The following is a 21359-nucleotide window of genomic DNA, read 5'->3' as shown; positions in this document are numbered from 1 at the left end:
AGATTAAGAATCACATGCTCTACCAACTGAGCCAGCCAGGTGCCCCTAAACAAATAAATAAAAATATACAGAAGAAATGTTTACTGGGTATCAATTGCCTATGATCAATGAGGAATCATATTATTACTAACAGACATCTGACAGCTTACTGTCATGCAATCCTGAGCAATTGGAAGGTTCTTGGTCACAGCTACGAATGCTCACTGATCTCTCCAACAGGTGTGGAGTCCTACCGGCGCTGGTATGCTGGTCATGACCAAGATCATTTTCTCAGCTTGCCCACAGTGATGCCTCTTGAAATTCTTAAGCCCCCGGGAATTCTTCCACACCCTCTAACTTCCTGTAACTGAGCACTAAGGTCTGGCACATCTCTACCTAGCACTCCTCTTACTGTAATATATTTAAGTTAGTGTTTCCACTGCATTGCAAGATTCTTGAAGATAGGGCAAGGCTGCATTCCTCTCACCTTTTTTTTTTTTTTATCCCCCAGAGTGCTTTCATAGAGCCTTGAAAGGATTTAAAATATCTATTGGCATCATACTGAAATCTTCTCCCTTTTTGTCCCCCATCAAACCTACTCAGAGACAACCACAACAATAAAATTGCAACAAGATAGAGAAAAGTCAGTGGATGTTCGTTATAAACCACAGAAAACAAATCAGGCTAACGCACTATTATTAATACCATACAGATGAATCATGGCCTGTGCTATTATTAATAACATAGCAGTAATATCTAACTCTAAGCAATTACTCTACACTATTGGTCACTGTAGACCATTGTTTGCTTTCTAAGGTGAACAACATCCCAGCTCAAGGCTGATGTGACTAGAGTGCCCACTGCCTCAGAATAGCACAGTAGTTCAATATTTTGTCTGGAGAAGACAGAGATGGAGAACAAAAAAAGAGAAGTGAAATAACAAGCCAGCCCTTCCGTTCTACACATCCTTCTTTCCCATTTTGCCAATCTGATTTCGTTCATAGTGACTCATGGTGAAACAAAACATGAAAATTGCATTCAGATGTGCAGAGATTAGTAACTACTTAGTTTTCAAAACCAGCTCATCTTCCAGTAACACTATAGTTGCCTTCCATTCCAATTCACTTAGATTGGCATCTGAACAGCTGCAAAAAAAGTTCCCTAAAGTCCAGAACACATTCTTATGGTGAACACTCAAAAGGGGTTATTTTAAAGGAGGCTGTGTGTATTTGGACTCTCAGGGAAGGCATTGCCACCTCCCTTCACACTGGGGATTTCCGCTGGTTTCTTTCTGTCATTTCATCTCTATTTTGCACTCTGCCCCTTGCTCTGTCGCGAGGCCCCACTTTTCCTGTAACCAACCTCTTAGAGCCAATCAAGAAGTAAAGAAGAGAAAAACGCCCGCCCGCTCCCAATTTCCTTCGCTCCGCTGCTCACCAACCGCAGAGCCGGCTGAGCCTGAGCCGCTGTCACCTCCAACCCAGCTCAGCTGATCGGTTGCCGCCGCCGCCGCCGCCAGATTCCAGAGGGGAAGAACAAGAAGCTGAGAGACTAGACATGGACGTGAATTTCGCCCCGCTCCGCGCCTGGGACGATTTCTTCCCTGGCTCTGACCGCTTCGCCCGACCGGACTTCAGGGACATTTCCAAATGGAACAATCGCGTGGTGAGCAACCTGCTCTATTATCAGACCAACTACCTGGTGGTGGCTGCCATGATGATTTCCGTTGTGGGGTAAGTGGGGTTCCCCTCCCGGACACTGATCGAGGGCGGTACCGTGGGGCTCCGGGTGTACAGGATCCCGGGATGTAGAAACGCTCTCCACGCCCAGCCTCCGCCCTGGCAAGTGCAAGCGGTCAAGCCAGTGGAAACTTGTCAGGGCGAGGCCGCAGCAATCTTGGGGTCCCCTTTTCCTTCCCGTGCCTCGGGCGGAGACGGGAGGGGATTTCTAGGGGTGAGGAAATTTTGCCAGCTTCGGACAAGAAAAAAATGACTCCCCCCCCCCGTGCCCTGATTAGGCTCTTACTGTAGATATTTGAAGGGTCCCAGTCTTTTAAAAATAAGAAAGAGGGAAGCGGTGTAACCCTATCCTGGGGCTGGCGGGAACGGGCGCCGCCCTTGGAGACTTGGGCGACTGGGTGTGGATCCGAACTCTGCATTCTGGGGGGTTTTAGGGTAAAAAGGGCACCCAAGAAGCGACGCGCTTTGTCGGTTTCTCCGCCTAGTGCCCGCCACACTATATGAGGAAGATGAGCTTGGGAGCAAGAGGGTGGGTGTTTCCTGGTGGCGCATCTCCCGGTGTGGGGTAAAGGCTGCTCTGTCTCTAGGAACGGGGTTCTCTTGCTTTTTCATCCAGGAGTGGTCAGGCGTGGCAACTTTATTTCCTTCACTTCCTAGCCTGTGGTCTCATGGTATTAAAGGCCTTCTCAATAACAGATCGTAAGATAAAGTGTTCTGTTATATAGGACTCCACCCTCTTCCCGCACACACACCTGATCTTCTAGAAAGCACCTTTTCTTGTAGTTTACCCTTTTCTTAAAGGTTGTATGAGATACCCTTTTCTTAAAGGGTAAACTACACCTGCTTCTCTCGCTTTTGCAGGATGGTGGTATTCTAGATCTTGCCGATTCTATGCACCTTTAAAGAAAAAGCCAACCTCAGATTTTATAAAGTAACTTGCTTGTCATTACAGAGGGAAAGTACAAGCTGGCCTGGGAGAAAGAGGAGAAATCCAAACTTGGAGGGTGTGGAAAGGCCAAACAGGGTGGTTTCTTAGGCTGATTTGCTGATCTTTGGCTTCTTTATTATTGAGTCACTTCTCTGTGCCAAGCTCAAAACAACACCAAGATCAATCAGACCTGACTTCTAGCCCAAGGGCGTGTGGCAGTTGTTGAGAAGCTATAGGACCAGGAACACAGCAGAGAGGAGAGAGTTCACAATTTCCAGATGTGGTTCAGAGTCCTAGCCCTCATGCAGAAGACAACGCTCCTTTGTGGGATTCAGTAGATAGTTGCTCAGATCCTCATTCGGTGTTGCTGAAGGAATCACAAACTCTGAGAATGACTTGGTGTGTGGAGGGCACAGGCTCTGAGCCGACTCTGAATTAGAGTGGCAGCCAAGTTAAAATTAGTTAGGGTAGGACAGGCCTAAGGCCTGGGGCAGCTGCCTCCTGAACCTTGCCCTAACCTTATGCTTGAGGCTCATTTCCCAGACCACTAAAAAATTTCTTTTAAAGATAGTAAATAGTATATAGGATTGCATCTGTTGGTTTGCTTTCTTTTTCTTTTTTCCCTATTAGTAAAGAAGCAAGCCAGACATACTATCTGGTGATCTAGATATGAGGCTTTTTTTTTTTTTTTCTTTTTTGTGGTAACCCTCAAAACTTAGATATCAAACAAGGTTTGATACAGGCCAGTCAAATGTTCAGAGAAAACGATTGCTTTTCAAACAGGCGTACTGCCCAGACTAGACACAGGCTTGGGCAGCCTAGCTGCTTTGATGGAATCCATTTTTCACTGTGAAGGTCAGGGTCCAGCCCCCTGACTAAATATAGCTCCCTCATTATGGTGTCTTAGCCTACTCACTCAGGCACTTTGGGAGTGTTGGCCCTTTCCATTCTCCTTTTCAAATAAGAAATGTTGGTTGGCAGTGAACTTTTTGAAGGTAAAAGAAAAAAATAGCCATCTTTACGTTTTATTGTTCTTATTTTAAAAAATTTACAAAAGATACAGGCCAGCAGTAAATTGTTTTGAAAATTACATGTGTGTAAAATACGAGATTTCCTTCATACCCCGGTAAAAATTTGGTGTATGACCTTTAACTGTTTTCTCCGCATCCACAAACACACAGTCAGTAATTTTTCCACAAACGAGTTTTTCCTTTCTTTATAATCTACTAATAATAAAAGCAAACATTTATTGAGTACTGAGTGCTCTGTGTGCCAAGTATTTGCTGGGTAATTTACCTGAATTATCTCATACAACCCAGTGAGATGAGATGATATTATTATTATTGTTGTTATTATTATTCCTGAGGCTCATATAGAGTATAAATGACTTGCTCAAAGTCACAGACGCAGTCTTGTGCTCTGAACTAATGTGCCATCCTTTTTTTTTTTTTTTTTAAGATTTTATTTATTTATTTGAGAGAGAGAGAGAGAACACGAGCCAGGGGTCGAAGGAGGGGCAGAGGAAGAGGGTGAAGCAGGCTCCTGGCTGAGCAGGGAGCCCAACGCCAGGCAGGCTTGATCCCCGGAGTCTGGGATCGTGACCTGAGCCGAAGGTAGATGCTTAACCATCTGAGCCACCCAGGCGTCCCTAATGCGCCATAATGTGCCATCTTCTTATGAGTCATGAAGTTCAGTCTCTTAAAGCTGGAAGAAACCAGATACCTTCAGGGTCAGAGAGCTTAGTTGACTGTGGAACATTTCTCATTCTAAAGAGAATTCTCTCGGTGATGTCAGTGGGTGAGTGGGTCAGAGCAGTGTTGGAGGCTGTTTATCTGCATCTTCTACAGCAGCTGACAGTTTCCCATATCTTGGCAGAGTGTGTGTGAAAATGTGGCCTGGGTGTTTACTGGGGAAGGGACCATGTTCAAAGGGTGTTCTTCACTGGTTCTGTCCGCTAGTAGTGAGGAGGGGCCTCTAGGACATTGTTGGAGGGCTCTAGCCTCAACTGTGAATTCTTCTGTGGTGAAAACTGGCTTGGGTCAGGATGCAGAGAGCCTGCTTTTCCAGCTCACAGGAGCGAAGAGGGAAGACCAAGTGGATATCATCTAGCTCCAGAAACAACTTGGGAAAGGGCTGCCTCTCCCAAGTTGCAGATTAAGAGGGATGACGATAGAGGTAAATCTGCCGACGAGGGCCTGATCACCATGTAATCCATGGTGAGAAGTTGGGGCTTCATCCTAAAAGGGTTTACCGGGCATGTGACTTCCACTCAGTAGGTCTACTATGCCTCTTAGATTAATTCCGAGTAAGTCTCTTAGCTAACAGCCCTTGTTGAAGGTAGTTCTCGTATCTTCTGGCTCTTCAAATAGCATGAAGTAGTAGTTAAGAGTTCAGGCACCAGAGCCACATTAAGTAAATTTTAAATCCCAACTGCCGGTCGTCAGCTGTGGAACCTTGGACTTCCACTATGCCTGTACCTCAGCCTCCTCATCTATAAATGAGGCTAATTATAGTACCGGCCTCACAGGGCTTCTGTGAGGATTACCCGAGTTACTACAGGCAAGGTTCTTAGAATAGCGTCCAGCTCTTAGTGTTTGCTCCACAAATGTTACTTATTATTATGACTTTTTATCATTGTTGGTGTGAGAAACAGCGTCTTTAAAGGCAGAGTCTTGATCCCAACAGCTCCATCCACCCAGATTCCAGTTGCCAACTTACCTACTCCTGCTCCTACCTCAAGACTCAGCTTTGGTACCATCTTTTTGAGGAAGCGTTTTTTCCCTTTGTCCCTCCCTTCCTTGTGTTAACTGGGCTGCCCATATCTTTCCCGGTAGTTACCTCACAGGCTTTTAAGTTGTCTGTTTACTTGTCTCCACTCTGGACTATAAATGCCTCGAGGCCAGAGACTGTGGGTTTTGTTCGTGATTGCTTTTTCTTTTTCCTGTTGTGCTTATCATTACTTGTATTCGCTGTATCCCTGAGGCCTACTATACAGCAGATGTTTAGTTGGTGAATGCAGAGTAAATAAATGAACAGGAGGCCTCAATGTAATCACGAGGGCAACTTTTAACCTACCTAATGGAACAAATTATTTTGAAGCACATAGCAGCACACTAGTACATAGCACCAGCAGGCTCCTAAAGTGATTCTAACTGGGTCATTGCTGACAGCACTTGCTACATATTGGTTAAGATGACTATTGTGTAAAAATTCAATTTAGAAAAGGTTATAACTCAAACTCTTCACTAATTCATATTGCCCTTGTAGAATTTTGGGGAAATACTCTCCTGCCAGCTTTCTCAACATCAGTACTATGGACAATCGGGATCATGTAATTCTTTGTTGTAGAGGGCTGTCCTGTGAATTGTACGAGAATTAGCAACATCCCTGCTCTCTACCCCCTGAATGCGAGTAGCACCCAAGCCCTCAAAAAACTGCCTTCAGACATTGCTACATGTCCCCTGGGGGTCAAAATCACCCCTGGTTGAGAACCACAGCTATGATGCCAAGAAAATCATGATAATTTAGTGATCACTTTCACTAAATGCAAGTTAGTTTATAGCAAGTTACAAAAGCAGAGTTCTTGGCAGTTACTTAGCAAAACAATTTGATTTTAGCTCCTGGCTTCTGACTTTTCAGACATAAGAATGGAGCAGATTTGAAGCTTACATGGCTTTGATCATTATCCTTGATTTATTAAATTTGTTATGCTATCATTCTTTTATTAATCTGCCTGGAAGACTACGGATTCCATAGACTCACTTTCTGTTTTTTGACAGCATTCTGGCTATCGCTTTTCTTTGTTTTTGCTTACCAGTTCACATGCTCTGGCGTTCCACTACCATAAAATTGGAATTACGTGACTTAATTAATATAAAGTACATTAAGGCCCAGCAAGTGATAATATTTAAACAGTAGCTGCTGTTATTAAATCCTAGGTTCCAGGTATATTTGGAATTCTCACAGCTTGTGTATTCTCTTAGAGGTGTGAGATGATGGATATACTTTAGTGGTTTTGTCATCATTGTAACTTGTGTTTCTTATAAACACTTGGATTGCTTCCCTTGAAGACCTCAGTTTCTTTTTGAGATTCAGGCATCACTTCAGAAGAGATTGGGTGACTTCAAAGGAACAGCATGAGTAACAAGCTGGGAAGTGTGTGTTTTGCTGAAAGTGGCTTTGCATTTTTTAAATCAAGAAAGGAAAAACGTCTAAGATTGAAGAAGATATGACTTACCTCCCCCATCCTTAACACAATACATCTTGGCACTAGATATTCTTTTTTTTTTTTTTTTAAGTAATCTCTACCCCCAGCATGGGGCTCGAACTCACAACCCTGAGATAAAGGGTCATGTGCTCCAGCCAGACACCCCTCGATATTCTTTTTATATCAGACACAGCAATAGAAGTCTCTGCCTCTATTTTCAAAGTGAAAAGCAAAGGCAACACCTAATTGCAATTACAGTTTAAGTGCTCAGTATGTGATACATTCTGGTTGCGGACAGAAATTTCTGGGCTTAACAGATGCCAAAAGATTTGAGCTGGAGAAATCTAAAGTATGGGCCATGAAACAGCAGCATCTTTTACCCTGGGAGCCTGTTGGAAATGCAGAATTTCAGGCACCCTCCCAGACCTACTGAATCACAGTCAGCTTTCTGACAAGACTCTGAGATGATTCATAGGCACATTAAAATTTAAGAAGCACTAGTCTGGTCTGGTTCAAAAGAACCACTTGAACATTTAAATAAATGTACCCGTATGCCCAGGTGTTAACTTCAGAAATTCTTAACATATGCTTCTTGGGTGGGTCCAGGGTCTTAACACCCCATGTGATTCTGATATACACCTCCAGGTTGAAGTTGAGAAGTACTGATCCCATCAAACTCCCACGTTCACAATTGTGAAGGCTGAAGTTCATGTGGCTAATTAGGGGGCAAAAACTGCTAATAAGTAGTAGCCTCTTTTATTGTTGTGAAGTAAAATACTTTTGCTGTGAAGTCATATTGCAAATATTCTGAAGTTCCTAATTAACCAAATTCAGCTCCATCGCTGACTCTCACACATTTGTATTATTTGCCTTTCTTATGCTCACAAATTCCTCCCTGCCATCAGGAGTCTTATTTCCTGGCGTGGCATCAGAAAGCACCAATCACACACAGAATTTTCAAACTTATAAATGCCTCCAGTGCATCTCCAGCTAAAAGGCTCATTTGTTTTCCTATGTGTATGTTCAGGCCTCCCCTTTGAGACAGCACAGCGTAGCTGCTGAATGAGCCCATATAGTCTTAAAGTGCTTCTTCACCACGTGGCCTGTGGAGGTGATACCAGAGGGTGGAAACTCCAGGTGCCACGTTATGCTTCTAGTTGCTTGAAATGGCAAGGTGTTTCTGGAAGGCTAGTACTTCTGTTTGAAAAGAGCATTACTTCAGTCTTTTCAGAATGAATGTAGTCCCATAATATGTTTGAGGCTATGGCTGCCAGTACCTTGTATTGAAAAATAGTCAGATTGTTTTTACCTTTTAATGCTGCAAGGATGAAAAACCCAAGTTACTAGTTGATAAAGGAAGAAAAGGATAAGAGAGCCCTGGGATGCTGTGGATGGGAATGTATTAACACACTTGCAGATGGGATTAATTGCAGTGCTTTTATGTCCAAACCTAGTGGAAAGGTTTTTGAGATTAATCAATTTCCACACCAATGCTACAATATTACTTTTTTTTTTTTTTTTTTGCCTCGTTCATTACACAAAGACTATGAAGCATTTAGAACTTCTCAGGCACCCTGCTAAGAGATATTGTGGGGAGTAAGATGCTGTGATTCCTACTTTCGTCGTGTTTGGAGTCTAGAGGGGCAGCAAGATGAAACTACAGACATAATTTTTACACAAGGATAGCGAGTGTACGGAAATACACACCTACAAACACATTCTTTTCAATCTTTTCAACCTGACTTACCTTCTTTCCCCTGTACATTATGATCCCAAATTTCAAAACTCAGGTGTTGAAAATGGGACAGGCCTTGAGTATGTGGACAGGGGGGTGGGGGGGATAAGTACATGTTTCCTTCCCATCCTCCCCTGCAGCCCAGATGTCTTTTACTCAGTTGAATAAGTATTTGCTAAGCACCTGCTGTGTATCAGATACTTCCTAGGCACAGAGGGTACAAGGAGGAATACAGCTCCACCCTGCCTTCCCAATCCTCCCAGAATTAATCGCTTCCTGCCCTCCCATCCCTCTTTATCTGTGCTTGAGGCAGGCACGTGCAATGCGGGCATATGTCTTTCCTTGATGGGTTATGTGCTGCTTCTGAGTACAGAACTTTAAGAGGTCTGTCAACACTCAATAAAATTTTAATCTCAACATTCTTCATCTAATAAGGATTGCCTTTCATTAAATCCCCGGACACCGTTTACGCAACCTTGTTCTCGCCTTCTCCCCACACACTTTAAAAAAAAACATGCCCTGCCACCGTCAGCCCGGGGGTGGTAGTTTCTGTCTCCTTCTCCCACATTAGGATTTATAATTATTCTGGATAAGTGTGCAAATGAGAATATTTTGGATTCCTGGCCCCTTTCTTAGAAGGCAAAAGCTCTCAATCTACTTAGTAGGGGCTGAGAGCTCTGTGTAAGAAATCCAATTCTAAAAGATGAACTTGACCTTAATACCAAATTGTGCAGCGCTATTGGAAATTTTTTATTCTTTTCCTTTTGGACAAATGAATTCTATCCCTTATCACTCAGCTTCAGAATACATACCTGTAACGCCCTCCTCTGTCTGTCGCAATGGGCTTGCTTCTTGTTCCAGAGAACACTTTCATGCCTGTGATCTCAGACAAAAGCGGCAGGCTGCCTCTCCCTTCTGCAAGGATTTACCATAAACGGGTAGGATTTCCCAGGCTGCCCTTCCGTGGGGCAATCACTAATGCAGACACCACTGAGAGGGCAGAAAGCCCATCTGAAGTGGAAACCCGAGGCTTTGGTTCCTGCTTCTGTCATCTGCTTCTGTACGCCATCAGCGTGGTTTCTCCCTGTCTCAGAGAAACAGAAGGGAATGCAGAAATTGGGTGTTGGTGGGAGGTAAGCAGACAGGAGCCTCCTTGTAAGAAGGAAGATTATGTGTCATCAGGCTCATTTGCATTTGCCCATCCCCCACCTTCACAGTGCTGTAAGAACCTGGCATGGGAAAACAATTGAATTTACTTTACCGAAAGAATTCAGAAAGAACAGTTTGTAAACAAGGATCTTTCCACCTCGGTTCCAAAACATTTTCTGTTATGAGAGTGACCATAGGTTCCTAATTGCAGAAAGCAATGATGAGTATACATGAGGGTCCATTAGACCATTCTCTCTCGCATCGTGTATGTTAGAACTTTGCCTGAATATAAACTTTAAAAAGGAACAGTTGCAAGCTAATCAGATACTAGCACACTGTTACTTGAAGCTCCATCGTCATGGGAAGTCTGAGATAGATGGCTTCTAAACCAGGCCCAACTCACTGTTTATTAAGAATAAAATAAGCGATTAGCTTCATAAACACAAAAGAAAACTTGGAGGTTCATAAGGTATGTCTTACTGTGAATACTTTAAACATGCCAACTGCTGCCAAGACCGTGGGTCATTTGAGTGTTTAGTTTCATGGCGCCAAGTGCACACGATGCAACAGACAGTACAGCAAGGATGCAATAAATACTGTGGGTCTTCCTGACTCACTTGGTTAAGAAACATCTCGATGTCAGGTTACTACGCCCTTTCTGTGACAAAAGAGGCAGGCTCCCATCCCACCCGAACTGCCTCAAAGTCTCCTTTATCTGGCGATTATGAGGTCAAGGTGACCCTGATCATATTGACTCAAAGCTGATTTGTACATTTACATCTCTACTCTATAGTCAGAAATAGTACTTGCCAGGATGGAAGCCTTGCTGGGAAACCAAAATAACCCCGGAAGGCCAGGGGGTTATCTGAGGAATCAAAGAGCAGGAGGGGCCTGTATAGATAGGTCTGCAGGAGTATGAGTCTCCAGTGCTCCCACACTCTCCCTCCTGACCCCCAGCACGTACTAGCGGCAAGACTTACAAAGTTCCTGCTGCCAGCCAGCCAAAGGGCCCTTTCTCCCCATCCGACCACGTCCCAGTCGTTCTACCTCACATCTGCACGGGCGTGCGCCTGATATTTCCTACTTTTCTTTTTCCTCTGTTCTTTTCATCACAACTCTGTGAACGTACAAAGACAGGGACTATTTCTCCAGTAATATTTAGTGTGCAATGAGAATAATAGTGATTTGTCCAAGAGAAACCTCCTGTCACTTCATTCGTACCCATGGAAAGTTGCTGAGCTTCCTTTAAGTCATATAAAAATATGCTAGATCCTTGCCTACCTTTTTTCTTTCTTTCAGCACACATATACTGAATAACTACTGCATACCAGGCTCTGTGGTAGATGCCGGGGAGAAAATGTTACAGTCCCTGCCCTCATAGAGCCTAATCCAGTAGGAGACAGACGCGCATCTAATCCTCATTCAAGTAAATGTAACACCACCACTGTGATGAGGCTTGGAAAGAGACGCATATGGTGCTCTGATGTGGTCAGAGAGGCACAAGAAGGGCTGATTAGGCTGGGTTTTGAAGAAAGTAGGAGTGAGTCAGGCAGAGAATGGCTTGTGCACAGGCCTGTGGGGGCCAGAGAAAGGGCGAGGTCTACAGGGAGATTGAAACCCCAAAGGACGGGGTGTAGGATCGGGAGGCGGTGTAGGAAAAGACCACAGGCAGGACTGCTGCTAGCCGTCAGGCTCCCTCAGACTGATTATTTAAAGCACTCCTTACTCCTAGCAGATGCAGCCTAAGCCAGATTGTTGAGTGAGTCCAATGTGGCCTGGACTGTAGCCCCCCCGCTTACCACCCCAGCCAGGCCTCCTGTGCCAGGTACAAATTACACAGCGGTGTGTGGTGGCTTAGCGCTACACACAGGCAGGGGCCAGACCCTGTGGGGCCTTGGAGCATGTGTAACGAACTGTGTTTTTATTGTAAGAGCAAGGAGAAGCAAGAAAATGGATGGGCGGATTCACATTTGCAGTGACCTCTCTGGCTGTTTACGGACCACAGAAAAACATCACCAACTTACAGAAATCCACTGTGAGTTAATTGTCCCCCCACCCCTTTCTTGGTGAGTCAGGCTTCCTCAGGAACCCAACTACGAAAATACCTTTTTTGGGTTAGAAGACTGGAACTCGGGGCAAAGCGGCTTCCGCTGCTCAGGAAGTATTTCCCTGCCTTTTTGGCTCTTGTGGGCCTTGCATGGTGCCCGGATTGGCAACGGTGCCCTCGACTCGATCTGAGGATCTCTGTTTTGGTGAACTTCTATTGCCAACCTTGCAGTTGATGGGTTTGGACGTAATTACTAACCTGTCTATTCCCTAGCTTGCTTATGTGTAGACTGAAATGTATTTTTCAAGATCTGTCCTAGCTCTAAAATTCTGTGATCAGCCAAGTTTTTTGGCTTTTCTCCTCCCTTCAGGAACTTGTGCTGAAACTATAGCTCTAGCTAGCTGAATCATGTTGGCACATTCGGGCACATTCCTACGTCCACACCTGCTGGTAGCCACCTTGCTTCGGAGAGAAACCAGAATGCCAAGGGATCTCCCAGAACGATCCTTCGTTGCTGACCCCAGTTGGAAGAATATTGAGAATGAGTGGGTGTGGGGGAGGGGGGGTTGGAATCCTGAAGCTGCTTAACAATACACAAGGAGCTATATTATGAATTACTGTCACGTTTACATCAGCTGTCACCCTTTTCTCTCCCCTAGACCCCTTTGAATGTGTTTCTTCTCCGGGCCTCAGTTTATTCATCTGTGCAATGGGACGGAAGCTATTTATCTTTGAACGCTCTGCTACAGGATTCTGTGATGGGGTTGTAAACCTTTTCACAACTGTCAATATTTCCAGTAGAATTTTTAACCATTACATTTATTTACTCAGTTACTTACGGAATAGGATGTATATGTATGTAGGTATATGTTTTTATCTCACAATAGAAAAACATATTGAATGCTTTTGACTTGTTAAACTAGGTCCTATTTCCATCAAGGATAGAAAACTACATTCCCTCTCTCCCTCTGTCCCCTCTCCCCCTCTCTGTCCTTCTCCCCTCCCTCTCTCTTCCTGCCTCCCTTCCTCCCACCCTTTCTCATCCGGGGACTACCACTATATGAAACGCCACCCATCAGAGCCCAGCGGCAATTGTCCCCACGATAGCTGGGGTAGCATATTTATGGGAGTTTTTGCCTAAAAGTTCCTGGGCTTTATTGTGACTGGCGTGATTAAGAGCCCAGCTGTTGCCTAAAAAACTTCACTCATCTCAGACGAGAACTGGCTCCCAAGTTCCTGCACTCACTGGAAAATGAAATTAAGCTCTAGAGGGTGGTGTATGTGTTTTATTTTCCTCCAAGTGCCAGCAGGTTCCAAGGCATTAGAGTGGTACAAATTTTACTCTTTGTTAGAATGGAATAGGCTTAAGAAGAATAAGGAAGAAAACCATTTCTGCTCTGAGTAACTTTGTTCATTTTTTCCAGCTTGGAAACTTGGTTACCTTCTAATTATAGATTGTGGCTGGGCGTGTTGTAAGCTAAAACCAGTTCTATAGGGCTGTGTGCTCTGTTCTTTTCCCTTGAGCATGAGCAACAGGAACAGGTGAAAAGCAAATTTGGAGTTGCTTGAGTCAGGCCTGGAGTTTTTGTTGTTCTTTGTCCTGGGTTTTATTTAGACATTCAGCGTAGATGCCTACTTTGCTTGTCCAGAGGAAAATAGACAAAGCTTGGCATACTTTTTATTATATATGCTTCACCTCACGAATTATTTTAATAGGTATTCTAGAAAGAACTGAGTAGGATACTTTGCTAGTTTGCTACCAATCAACCATCTTTTATTTGCAGTTTATGCAAAGCAGTTTCCTTAACCTTGAACCTTCCACTCTATAGTTTTTTGCATTAATGTTGATCTTTGCTTTTCTTTACAGCTCAAAATATTTGGGTGAAACTAATAAACAAATGGGAATAAACTACCCATGATGCTACTACCCAGTATAACTGCTCTAGTCTTTCAGTATAACTTCTTTCGGAATCTTTTGAGTGCTAGGAATGAGATTTATTAATCGGTGACAGTTTCTGGGCCTCTCCACTCAGCTTCCTTACCACCTGCTAAAAAAGATTTTGCTTTTGCCCTGTCCAGTTCTTCCCTTCTCCAGGCCTATAATTGTCTTTCCCAGATCTGGGCAGAAGGTACGGCATAACCCAGATAAAATTTTAAAACAGAAAAAGTACAGAGTGACTCTGTGGACCTAGATGATAAAGAACTGGTGAAGGACAGACAGAATAGTTCAATTGCTGGATGCTGGGAAGGCTTGCAGGAGGGGGGTGGTGCATGTTGCTGCAGGAGGGGGGTGGTGCACGTTGCCACAGGAGGACCTGGAGAATTGGCAGGGAACCAAGGTTCGGGTGGGAGAAGGAAAAGCTTCGCTGTGGCATATGAATTGCAATTGCATTAATGTTGTTGGAGAGATGATGGAGGTAAAGATGGGCGGTTGTAGCTGGCTTGTGCCAAGCCTGGGTCATAGACTAGGGAGCAGTTGCTTTTATATTTTTATATTTTCCTTCCTTATATGTTTATTTCTGATTACAAAATAATGTACGAATTATAAAAAATTTCCACTTCTCGGCTACATAACATATATAAATCCACCTAACAGAAAATGGATTGATTACTTTTACCCACTCGATATATTACTAATATCTTTCCATAGTATTGAGTACCGAGCTGCACATACCACCTCTAGCAAATTGGTGGCTATATACGTTATTTCAAAAAGTTTTTAATCATAAATACCACTCGTGAAGATTGTTACAACCCAGTCTTTGCATGTATATTTATTTCCTTCGACTCTGTTCTGAGGAGGAGATTTATTGCCTGGAAGGGGATGAATATTTGCAAGAGTTTTGAATGAAATAAGAAACTTACTGGGGTGCCTGGGTGGCTCAGTCGTTAAGCGTCTGCGTTTGGCTCAGGGCGTGATCCCGGCGTTATGGGATCGAGCCCCGCATCAGGCTCCTCTGCTGTGAGCCTGCTTCTTCCTCTCCCACTCCCTCTGCTTGTGTTCCCTCTCTCGCCGGCTGTCTCTCTCTCTGTCAAATAAATAAATAAAATCTTAAAGAAACTTACTATTACAGGGTTTAACTCTAAATTATGTCCTGCTATACTACTCTTACCACTGTTTAATTCCATGCACTGTAATAGGAATTTCTAACTTTTCCAAAGCAGTTTCACATGGATTGTATCCCTGATTTTGCCCATTAAGGTACTTGATACTTCTACTCTTATTTGAAACTATTTCAGATAGCTTTTGTGTTTCAGAAGGCAGGATCAGAGCTAAAAGGTGAAGGGGTTTTTAAAGAAGAATCTTCGTTATCCCGAATATGAACCCTACAATGAGTGTAAATCCTTCATCTGTTCTATTTCAGAGAAAGTAAGCTCTTGGCATCACCTCCCATTCCCGTTTTCCCCCATCCCTCATTTCCAAATCCGTCACGTTGATATTCAGAGTGTGATGAAAACACCCTGACCCTCATTGTCCTTCCCAAGGAAAATGCTTGTTAAGCCTGTTGTGAGGGTAAAAGGTTAGTAACTCACGGTACTTGCTGACCACAAATGTCATATTAAGGTCTCTGTGTACACAGTGGGTTCGGGTGGCAGTGGAGGCCACAACACCCAGTCCTTCTCACTTACGAAATACTCCGTAGCTTTCCTCTTTCTTATCAACAGTAGTGTAACCTTTGGCTTATGAAACAGTGAAGCCGGAGACTCTGTGCTTGGAAATCTCAGTGACGACCCACCTCCTAATGACACTTTCGGCCCTTTTAAAGAATTATAATGGAGTCTCTGTGCCAGGAGTCGTAGACTCAGCTGCCTCCGTAGGCCAGGCCGGTTATGTAAGAGAGCAGTGCAGGGCAGCTGCGAGACGGGCAGTGATGAATGGTGGCTCAGTGAGGGCCTCTGTGTCAGCGATGCAGTAGATGGGGGTGGGGACACGGGGCTAATTGGAGAGCGTCTGTTCTATCTGGAAGAGAAGGTGCTTCAGCCAGTCGTCGACATGTGGAAAAGTGTTGTTAGAGTTTCTTGTTTACAGGAGAAGCTAGAAATCCCAAGTTGTATGGATTTTTTCCACACGTTGGGATTCAAATAAAATTTTTTTAAACACTGTACCATCCAAACACCAATGTGACGATAGACTGGGTCTGGCCCATGGAGGCCATCATGGGACCTCTACATAGATCCGTTGTGGCAGCTTCTATGAGGATTTAAATAAACCCGAAGAGCTGGGAAGACACGTGAGCGCTGTCCTGTTCAGAGTGTGTGATGTAGTGAAGCAAAACAGCCCCTCCGAAAGAGGCGGTCTCTTTTTAAATTTTAAAAGTTGCTTAACTCTTCACCGCATTTGCTGTGAGCATGAAGAACGTTCTCTGCAATCGGACTGTCGATGTTCCAGCAAATGTCAGTATCGCTCTGCGGGGACACACGGTGATCGAGAAAGGCCCCACAGGATCCTGTGGGGGGCGTCAGTCACATCAGTGTAGACACTCCGGCTCCTTGGAAGGAGAAAGAAGAGGCTCAGGGTTGACAAACGTGGGGGAGGAGAAAGGGACAGGCTCCTGTTCGCACCATCTGTGGTCACGTACAAAACGTGATCAAGGGCGTTGCCCTGGGCATCTCCGCCTATGCAGCTTCCCCGGCAATGTCGTTATCCGGAAGAATGGTTCTCTTGCTGAAATCCAAAATCTCGTGGGTGAAAACTACATCCGCAGGGTTCGGAGGAGGCCAGGCCTTGCTTGTCAGTGTCCCAAGCTCGGGAGAATGAGTTCATTCGTGCAGGAAGCGACATTGAACATGTATCAAGTTCAGCTGCTCCGGTTCAGCAAACCGCAACGGTTGGAAACAAAGATACGAACGAAAAGTCTGGATGGTACCTGTGTTTATGAAAAAGGAACCGTTCAGCACCGTGATGAGTAAGACCGAAGTTGTCCAGCTATAGAATCAGCAAGATGCCAGATGATTCCTCAGACTTATTTGTGATACGTTTTAAAATGCAATGAAAACCCTGTATGGATTTTGTGGGGGGGAAATGTCTTTGAAAATTGTGGGCCTCCAGTAAGATGGACTGACCAGTTTGGTGGGAGTCCGACTTCCCAAGTGTCAATCTTGGCTCCCACTATTTTCTCACCTCCATGCCTCAGTTTCTTCATTTGAGAAATGAATTAACAGTATCTACCTCATTGTGTTATGAGGATTAAATGAGACAATTTAGATAAAATGCTAAGTACTCAGAGTGTGACTTGACTCCTCCTCACCGTCCTCATCTTCACATCCTGCCGCTGTCGGTGCTGACCTAGCCTCCCTCTTTTCTTCTTATTCCAGATTCCTGAGCCCCTTCAACATGATCCTTGGAGGCATTGTAGTGGTGCTCGTGTTCACGGGGTTCGTGTGGGCAGCCCACAACAAAGACGTCCTCCGCCGGATGAAGAAGCAGTATCCCACGACATTTGTCATGGTGGTCATGTTGGCTAGCTACTTCCTCATATCCATGTTCGGGGGAGTCATGGTCTTCGTGTTTGGCATTACTTTTCCTTTGTTGCGTAAGTGAACCTCAGTCTTCTTTTCTTGTGCCATTAAAAAAAAAAAGTAGGAGAGGTTGTTCATTGGGAATTACCTAACCTGTTCTTTATGTGTGTTGGCATGTCTGCAAAAGTATCAGAATTTTCCGCCACAGCAGATCAAGGCCTGACGGTTCACTAATTCCGCAGGTGTATATTGAGTGGCTGCTCTCTGCCAGACACTCTTCAGGGGATGCAACATTGCACAAAAGAAATACAAGTCCCAAGTCCCATGGCAAGAAATTTGCACAGCCTCCAACAGCCTCCAGATTTGTCGAATATTCGAGTCTGTTCTCAGTCTTTAAGTGCCATTCATACTGTCATGACACAGAATGAATGTATTTCATTTGGAAGTAAACTATTTAGTCTCTGCTTACTCATAAATCATGTTTAGTGTCAGAGTGCCCTAAGTCTGTAAGAATAATTGGCCCAGAATACAGTTACCAAATACTCCGATTTTGGTGGAGAGAACTAGATGTTTTTTAAATTTTACATGCATCATTTACTGAGATCCCAAACACTTGAAACCTGCAATAGAGAACAGATATAATCCCAGTCTCATCAGCAGAAATCTAATTAAAATTCTATTGTACTAAGTGACAGGAAGATCCCTTTAACTTTTAATAGCATTTCGCATGTGCATTTATTTCATTAAATAAAATCAGTTGCTTGTTTGGGGTGATGTTAGATTAAGCCCAGAATACTTATGGATGAATCCCACACCTTATTGGACGAAATATTTGTTTTTGTTTTTAAATATTTAAGTAAACTCTGTACCCAATGTGGGGCTCGAACTCATGACCCTGAGATTAATAGTCCCATGCTCTTCCAACTGAGCCAGCCAGGCGCTCCTTATTGGACAAAATATTTGATTCAGCAAATTCAGACTTTTTGAAATGAAGTTTTCCTTATGTGCTAGAGACTTAGTATTTTAAAGATTCTGCTTTGACACACAGCTTGTTAACTTCAGTACCTTTCCACATCAGGGCCTGAGACAGGCCAGTGTAATGAAATAGATCATAGGTAGAGAGTGAAGGGTCCAGAGTTCTATTCCTAGACCTGCTAGAAACCAGCCATGTGATTTGGATCAGGTATCATACATGGGATGCAGTTCACTCATCTATAAAATAAGGAAATTAGGAGCTCCTGGGTGGCACAGCGGTTAAGCGTCTGCCTTCGGCTCAGGGCGTGATCCTGGCGTTATGGGATCGAGCCCCACATCAGGCTCCTCCACTATGAGCCTGCTTCTTCCTCTCCCACCCCCCCGCTTGTGTTCCCTCTCTCGCTGGCTATCTCTATCTCTGTCGAATAAAAAAATAAAATCTTAAAAAAAAAATAAAATAAGGAAATTAGACAGGATTAGTGACTCTTAGTCCTTGATGATTGTCAGAATCATACAGGATACTTTTAAAAAATACAGATTACCCAGCCATATCCCTTAGAGATGCTGATTCTGCGAGTTGACAGGGGTGCTCCCCAAACCTGTATTTTTAGAAAGCTCCTCTGGGGTTTCCAAAGGCCAGTCTAGGCTGGGGGTCTCCGGATAGAATGCTCATCAGTATTTCTCAAAATGAGGGTCCAAGGTCACATATGTGAGAATCATCCCAAGTGAATATTGGCTTTTTACATCAGGGAACTTTACCTCAGTCTTACTGGTCTGAATTTTGGGTGGTGGAGACCTGGAATTTGCCTCTTTTTAACAGGCTCTCTTGGTGAATTATATGTGCGTAGAAGTTTGAAAATCCCTGATGGAGATCACCCGCTGTGCCTGTTTAAAATACAGATTCCCAGGCCCCTCCCTTTATGGTTCTGTTCGGGAGGTCCAGGAGAGGGGCCAGGGAATGTTTCTTAGTAAACAAACGTGAGTAATTCTAAGTGATGAAGCGAATTTGGGGAGCCTTGGGGTACCTGAGATCTATAGAACCATTAGTTTTTATCTATACCTCCATACCCAGCACTTTGGAAAACTACCCCTCCGGAGGCCCGTTGTAGGTGGACTTCACCCGCATGCTTCCTGCAGGAAGATAATCTGTGAGCAGAGCATGAGTTCCTTTCTGGAAAACTTGGTGTAAGTCGGGTTTTATGTACATTGGAATCCTGTTGATTCATTGTGACGTTCAAGGCATTTAAGTAGCAGCAGAAAGGTATCCAGGGGTATCAAGCGAGAGGGTGTGGTTGCCAGATTCGGGTCCTTCCTGCCGAATACTTTTTCCTTCACACACAAAGAACACTTAATACCTGACTTTGCGAAGAAGAGCTTCAGACCAAGTCCAAGGATCCGTTTGAGGACTTGAACCCGTTAGAGACGGACCGCTCTACAGCTAACTGAGGCGGTTTCCCCAAAGTGTGAAGACAGGGAGCGTAAGGTTGTTGCTTCTGTGCTAATCGGGTCTCGCTTCCCCGCAGTGATGTTCATCCACGCATCCTTGCGACTCCGGAACCTCAAGAACAAACTGGAGAATAAAATGGAGGGAATAGGCTTGAAGAGGACACCGATGGGCATTGTCCTCGATGCCCTAGAACAGCAGGAAGAAAACGTCTCCAGGATCGCTGACTATATCAGCAAAGTGAAGGAGTAACTACCGCTGACCTGCTGACAGGGCTGCGGCAGAAGTCAAGTTGGTTTGCCCTTATCCAGACCTACTTCCCATTTGTGTTCTCGAAATAGGAGGTGCCTGTACCATCCACCTCCCTGGGGCAGCATGCATGTATAGGCCCAACTGTTCACATCTCCGACGTGACAGAGGGAAGCCCTCAGAAACCACGAGAAAACTACCCTCCTAGTATGCCTGACGTGTCGAGTGTGTTTATGCAAACTGATAGGAAATGGATCACACTTATTTCTGTAGAGAAATAAACAGAATTCTGCATTGTACAGCAACAGTACTGTTAACTTGTAGGAAAAAACTAATTGTAAAGTATCAATGCAATATGAGTAAATGAAAAAAAACCTGTTAAAGTAGACGTCACACGTTAGCCTGTTTTAATCCCCCCCCCCCACCCCGCCCCAGTGTCCTCCTCCAAAACTACTCCTGGGACTATATGTACAGTCTAAGCTAGTTTAGCTTTTATTATTCTTCTTTTAGAATCAAAGATGATCTGTATTTTGCCGCCTGTTTGACATGCAGTGGAAACTGGATAAACCAGTTGTTTTTATTTTGTTTACGAATATAAAGATAGCTGTTTAGGAGAATACTTTGTCCAATTTTTGTAAATTTTTGAAAATGCTAGTAATGCCTTTTCACTAGCAGGTATTTGTTGCAACCTAAATGTCATCTTCCTTAAGGTTATAGCTACATAACCTATATTATTCTTGACAGTCTTGTTAAAAAAAGCAACAACAAAAATGAAACTTGGGTTCTGTTTATATTGCACATTTTGTGTTGTCTTGACAAAAAGGTGTCCAAGATAATGTTTCCTATATTTTTTTCACTGTTTAGTTTTTAACTGGAACGTTTAGAAAGAAGGAAATCAATGTACATTGTGTTGATTTCTTAGGGGCACAAAGAGAACAATAATGGTTGATCTTTTGAAATCTGAAAGGCATCTGTAGATGACCAAGCAAAAAGACTTATGAAAATGGGAGTCATCGGTGGCTTCTGCACTTCATAAAAATGTTAGATAGCACTGGTTACAACCGTATGTTTCCATGGATAGGCATTAGAATCAAGATAGCATGAGTTTATATATCCTGTTACTTTCTCCCTTTTATTTCTCATGTATTTAGAAATAGATACACAATGTTTTGCTTGCCAGTTGAGTGATTTCATAGATGAACAGAAAACATTTGGGTTTCCCTAACACTGAATTATGAAGACAACTGGAGCAGTACTTACTGAAGACTCTCTGTACGCCCTAAAATAAGAGGCAACAGCATATGCTGCTCCTGATTTGTCTTGCGTTTTAATTTCTCAGCCAACCTGCAGCCTTCATCTCCAGCACAGTGATAGCACCATGACTTCGTAGACGTGGTGTCAAGTTTGTACCTTACCCAAATACGGAGAATAAAATTTATCAAAGATT

General features: G+C 43.9%; 2 protein-coding genes and 1 non-coding gene across 3 annotated transcripts in view; 1 reads left to right on the top strand and 2 right to left on the bottom strand.

Moving 5' to 3' along the window:
- UBA3 (ubiquitin like modifier activating enzyme 3) overlaps positions 1-1536 on the bottom strand; it is a 27061-nt gene extending 25525 nt beyond the window's left edge. The window contains exon 1 of the mRNA XM_040628579.1: positions 1417-1536. The gene's annotated coding sequence lies outside the window, so the exon portion shown is untranslated. The remainder of the gene's footprint in view (positions 1-1416) is intronic.
- Positions 1536-21359, top strand: ARL6IP5 (ADP ribosylation factor like GTPase 6 interacting protein 5). Its single transcript, XM_008703129.2, has 3 exons — positions 1536-1712; positions 17101-17318; positions 19743-21359. Exons 1-3 carry the CDS (start codon positions 1537-1539, stop codon positions 19913-19915), a joined length of 567 nt encoding a protein of 188 aa, XP_008701351.1. The 5' UTR covers position 1536; the 3' UTR covers positions 19916-21359.
- On the bottom strand, positions 18111-18183 carry TRNAN-AUU. Its single transcript has one exon. It is a non-coding gene; the product is annotated as a tRNA-Asn (tRNA).

Source organism: Ursus maritimus, unplaced genomic scaffold, assembly GCF_017311325.1.
Source record: "Ursus maritimus isolate PB19 unplaced genomic scaffold, ASM1731132v1 scaffold_14, whole genome shotgun sequence".
Lineage (NCBI taxonomy): Eukaryota > Metazoa > Chordata > Mammalia > Carnivora > Ursidae > Ursus > Ursus maritimus.
Note: the sequence above shows the minus strand (reverse complement) of the source record. Positions and strands in the feature narration are given on the sequence as shown.